A 5587-nucleotide genomic window follows, 5' to 3' on the forward strand; every position below is an offset into this window, starting at 1 on the left:
AACCTCACACGACTTCCCACACCTGCTATTCACCAACTTAGAAGTATGGTGGATAAAGGGATGGGTCAAACACTTTTCAAACAAGAGTAACCTTATCTTTTAGATCAAAAACCAATCTTTTTCAAGATCTACATGAACCTTTTATGAATATATGAAGAACACATGAACAATGTGAGTTTTAAACTTTCTGAAAAAGGAATTTTGTCTAAAACTTTTAACTAAAACCAACCGTGAGTATGTGAACACTCAAACTAGTATGGTTTTTGTCAAAACTCTTAACAAAAAAACACACAACAACTACAAATTTTATGTTTCCTTTTTCCAGAAAATATGAAGCCTTCAAAGCACTTTTTGAGCAAAATAACACAAACACAAGACAACCAAACCGAACTATGTTTGATTTTAAACAAGGATAAGAGCCTATGCTCTGATACCACTTGTAGGTCCCTAAATCGGAGGATCGATTTTCACTACGGAATCCTTGTTTATAGCAAACAAAGATAAGTGTGCGGAAACCACTTAACTTAGCCAATCAAACACAGAACATAAAGAACACAAGGGTTAACCAAAGAAACACAATCGTTTGATTAACTTGATGAGAAATGCAAACTGATACAAACACAGTTCTTACAAGCACAAAGGGTAAACTGGCATCTCTAACCTTTCTGTGAACATTCTGTGCCTTTATATAGCAGATGGGCTAAGGTCCTTGACGAATCAGAAAGTGGGCTGACGAATCAGAACTAAGCCCATTAACAAGCCCACTAGTCAACGAATCACATCTGATTCGTTGACTGCCTTGACGAAACACAAACGAAACACATAAGCCTGATTCGTCGACATCAAATTGACGAAACAGGCCTGTTTCGTCAAGGCCTGCAATGTTGTAAACTGTTTCTGCAAACTGTTATGCAGAAACAGATGGCACAGAAGTATTACAATATGACATATATACCGTTACATGCGACATGCATAGTTTTACCATAAATACATATAACGAGAGACAAAACACGTCGGACACAAGCGGATAGGAGGATATCCGACTTGGTCGACTACGGATACAGACTCGATAAAAGATAAAAGACCGTACAAAATACGAGATTACATACAAGACTAGTAACAGACACAAAAAGTGCATCAACAGGGGTTAGGGCCCTCTGTTTGGGAGGGTGTAAAATCTCTCTCGCAACAAGTTAAAGATTTTCAACATTCAAAAAAAGTAAAGACCATCTCTTTAGACACTTGGGTATAGAAAGGCGTTGAATTCAAGTCTAACAGACAACAAGGATTAAAAGCCATTAAAAAAAAGAGAAAATTACGAAAATAGCCAGGGAAAAGGTTGATTTACGAAAATGGCCAGCTCATGCGTCCTTGGAGAAGGGCATCACATCTTATGCGTCCGCCAATGCCGAATTGACAAGTGCAAAAAGTAAGCTGGTGCGTCGGTGGAACAGGGCATCCGGCTAAAAAGTTAGGGGATGCGTCCAGCTCCGCTGCATCCTGAGGCGCTTGGCTGGCTCGTTTGAAGGACCAGCAGACGCATTGGAGGTGCTGTTTCATTTTTTTTTCACATTTATTGGAATCTCAACAGAGAAGAAACCTACAACTCGTCGGAGAAGACAACTACTTTCCGGAGCAGTATAGTTTCGTCGGAGAAGACAACTACTTGCCGGAGCTGTATAGCCTGTCGTAAAAGGACTAAAACAGAGTCACATGTAAGTTCTCTGAAACAAATATTAACATTGACAGGATTTAAAAGGTTGAACAAGGTTCTTCACAAACTTCATCGGAATCTTCGCCGGAATAGTATAGTTTCGTCGGAGAAGACACGGCTTCACCGAAATTTAAGATATTTGTCAACCGGAAAAGAAAAAAGTTCGCCGGAGAAGAAGATATACGGCACCGGGAAGAAAGACAATGAAGTCTGAAGATGAACGGACTCTCCGGAGCTGCCTCGGGGTCTGTGATGCGCTCTCTCTCTATATGTGCAGACGCAATAGCTGCCTCGCAATCTGTGATGCGCTCTTCCAACAAGGCATGAGATGGCTATTTTCGTAATTGGGATTAGTCTTTTGGCCATTTTCGTAAATAAGCCTTACAAAAATTTGCATTCAAGTTTAGAGTTGTTTACTATTAGCATTTGTTTCTTTTTGGGCCACCACTCGTTAGTATTGTTTAATTGGGTTTTAAAAGTTTAAATTATTTTTGTAATTGGACTACTGGTTTTAGTCGGTAAAAGAGTTTTAGTCGGTAAAAGAGCTATCTAAAAAATTGATTCATGTAGAATTTAAATAAAAAAATATAAATTTAATAAATATAAATTTATTTGATATATATCTTTTTTTTATCAGAATCTCGCATGAGATAGCAAATAATCGCCATTGTTTCCATAATTGCAAGATTTCAAATCTACTTTATTTGTTTGATTTTAAATCTATTTCCTATTCAAAGTTGAAAATCTTCCTATGAAACCCTATTTTAACCCTCAAGAAGAGTTTCTATCATCCATTGTTTTCTTCTCCATCGTAGTTCAGCTTTTGCTTCTGGTGAGTTCTTTTTATTAATCGTTTATTTGACTATTCAGTTTTCTTTATTGCAACGTTTTAAATCTACTTTTATGTGTTTGATCTTAAACTTTTGTCTATTTCTCTCGGAACCGAAACTTTCTGCAGGATTACATCATACACGCATAATGTCGAATGATCTACCTGAGGATCTGATTGTTGAAATCTTTTCAAGGCTACCAACGAAATCCCTACTCCGATTCAGATCAGTTTCCAAATCATTATGTGCTTGTATTGGTAGCCCCGATTTCATCCGACTCCATGCTCTTCGATCTCCAAAGAAAGTCACCATAATATACAAAATTCGTCGTGATAAACTCGTATATACGTCACTTCCAGAAAACGAACTGTCGTATAATCCCTATAGTGGCGTAAAACCACTAGAGTATCCTTTCGAGAGTTTCCGCATTGTTGGTTCTTGTAATGGAATTCTATGTGTTTATGAATGTGGAAAGGGTTTAAATCTATGGAACCCTTCAATTAGGCGCAAAGTGACGGTGCCTGATCTTCGTTCTTCGGGTGATTTTTTGGTACACGGGTTTGGTTTTGACCCAATCATCGACGATTACAAGATTTTGAGGATAACGAGACGTAAATCATTTGTTTACACCTTGAAGACACGCACTTGGCGTGAGATTGCTTCCCCGAATGTTCCCTTTTCTAACGTTGAACCACAGTCGTGTATTTTCAATGGAGCATTGCATTGGGTCGTAAATAAAACATATGTACGCAATAATTCCTATATAATGACATTCGATTTGAGCTCTGAGGTATTTTCTACAATTCGCCTGCCAGAACCACATTGGGAAACCAATGGAGTGACAATCATCAAAGGTTCTCTAGCTGTGATTTCTACAAACCGTCATGGTCGTAGTTGGATTTGGGTGAGGAGAGAATACAATAACATTGCTGCTTCTTGGTCGCGTGCTTTTGAAGTCAATAAGTATATAAATCCGCTTAAAGGAGTTAGGGGAGTTTTTGTGCGCGCCACAAATGGTGATTTACTGTTCAAGAACTGTAAGGTGGCCGGAGCTTATGATCTTGTGAAACAGATAGAAAGGAGACTTCAGATCTTGAGTTGTTCATCTAGCGTAGTTGACTTGAATGTGTGCGATGAAAGTCTCGAATTGTTAGATATGGGGACTTCATGTGATCAAGGAAGCAAATCACCAGGAAAGGAAGAGAAGCAGAACAAGTGAAACTATGCAAATTTAGCTTCCTATCATAGTACTTGATTATTCAGTATTTTAGTTTGAAATACTAGTTTTGATATTTTAAATTTGTGTCCTAAGACAATACTCAATGAATTCACAAAAATCGTTATTATGTATCCAAGCGTTTGAAATTCTGATATGACTCGAACCTAACACGGAATTCACGATATTAGTCTTTACGTTTTAGTCTAAATGGGTTTGATTCAGTTTTGGATTGTTCCTATGTTAGTGCTATAACTTAAACTGAATAGGTATTATATACCAAAGTTTAAAACATAAATTAAAAAATAAGCACATTTAAACTGTATTATTTCATATACATTCGTAATTTTGGTTGTAAATATATATATATATATTTATAGCATTAATATGTAACAAAAAAAATGACTAAATGGACAGTGTTCGTGTCAAGTGGTGAAAACTTGTGTTTGTGTTTGGATTCATATGTTTTAACATGATTTTCGGGTTATTGTCATGTTCGGATTCAACCAGGCAACCCACCCACCACTACTAGAAAACTAGGTTTTTCCGACCGCAATTTTGGTCGCAAACCAGTCGCAATTGCCCTGTTGCGACCGTTTTCCGACCGGAGATGCGATTGGAAAAACACCCGTCGCAATTGCTCTATTCCGACTAAGTTGCGACTGCTACTATCGTTTGCGACCTGGGTTTTGCGACCTTAATAATGGTCACAAATATTGCGACTGTTCCTGGTTTTGTGGGACTTCGGTTGCGACGGTCTTGATGCGACCGTATACCGACCGCATGCCTTTTACAAACTGCGACCGTTTTGCGACCACTTGCCTTTTGAAAAATTGCGACCGCAATAGCGGTCGCAATTTTGATTTATTTTTTATTAATTAATTTCAGCCATTTTCTATTTTAACCTGTATATAATGTCAATTTTAACATTTACATATTATCAAACTTTCACATTTATATAAAACATTTCACTTGAAACATCAAATACCAAAGTTACCATAACAAAATACATATTCAAAACAAAGTGTTTAAACGTTTGAAACCTAAGTCGATGATTATACGTTTTGAAACCTAGCCTTTAGCATTGCTTCAATGTTTGCCATTCTTTCATTGATAGCCTCTTTCTCCGCCTTATATTTCTCTTTTTCCACCACCAATCCCGCAATAATATCATTCAACCTTTCTTTTTCTTTTTCTCCTTTTTCTTTCACTATATCTTGGATAATCACGTTCAACCTTTCGATCTAATAAAACCAATGCAAAGTGAAATATTAATGGCCAGCATAATCACAATTTATGAAACTATTAGCTGCTTATACAATTCTAGAATAAAGAAAAAAGTCAATTTGACTTCTAAGGTCAAATCGCCTATTTTCAATATTATCCATACAAAAGTTACCATATTATTTACAGAGAAGCGATTGCATGAAAAAATGAGGTCAATACCCTGTAAGATGGATGCAAAGTTTTACATTAGACCAATGACAATATATAGGTAAAAATTTGATATGGTTTTGCCAATAGCACTAGCCCAATGGATAAGAAAGGCAATGAGCGTGATTTTGGGTTTATATAGCAAGACCTTGGTACCTTAGCCTTCTAAAATTAACATCCAGGTAGAATTGACTTTTGCGATCAACATTATAGGTAAATAATTGTAGGATAATGCCCTGCACGATTTGGTACAGAAATCCAATATATATCAATAACCCCATTTGGATCACAAATTCATTCTTTCAGTTAACTATAACTATATGCTCAAGAAGGAACAAATTACCACTTGAACTGAGAGCATTATCCGTTGTGGAGATCATGTGAATATATCTC

At 36.9% G+C, this 5587-nt stretch overlaps 1 protein-coding gene across 1 annotated transcript; it reads left to right on the plus strand.

Annotated features, from left to right (window-relative positions):
• The first annotated feature begins 2524 nt into the window (after positions 1–2524).
• LOC110914711 (F-box/kelch-repeat protein At3g06240) lies at positions 2525–3801 on the plus strand. Its single transcript, XM_022159474.2, has one exon. The coding sequence runs from the start codon at positions 2618–2620 to the stop codon at positions 3761–3763; it is 1146 nt and encodes a 381-aa protein (XP_022015166.1). The 5' UTR covers positions 2525–2617; the 3' UTR covers positions 3764–3801.
• The last annotated feature ends 1786 nt before the right edge of the window (positions 3802–5587 follow it).

The sequence above is a fragment of the Helianthus annuus genome, chromosome 15, assembly GCF_002127325.2.
Source record: "Helianthus annuus cultivar XRQ/B chromosome 15, HanXRQr2.0-SUNRISE, whole genome shotgun sequence".
NCBI classification, from domain to species: Eukaryota; Viridiplantae; Streptophyta; class Magnoliopsida; order Asterales; family Asteraceae; genus Helianthus; species Helianthus annuus.

Coding starts and splice junctions, on each gene's coding strand:
- LOC110914711 (XM_022159474.2), top strand. CDS start 2,618: ATGTGTTTGATCTTAAACTTTTGTCTATTTCTCTCGGAACCGAAACTT.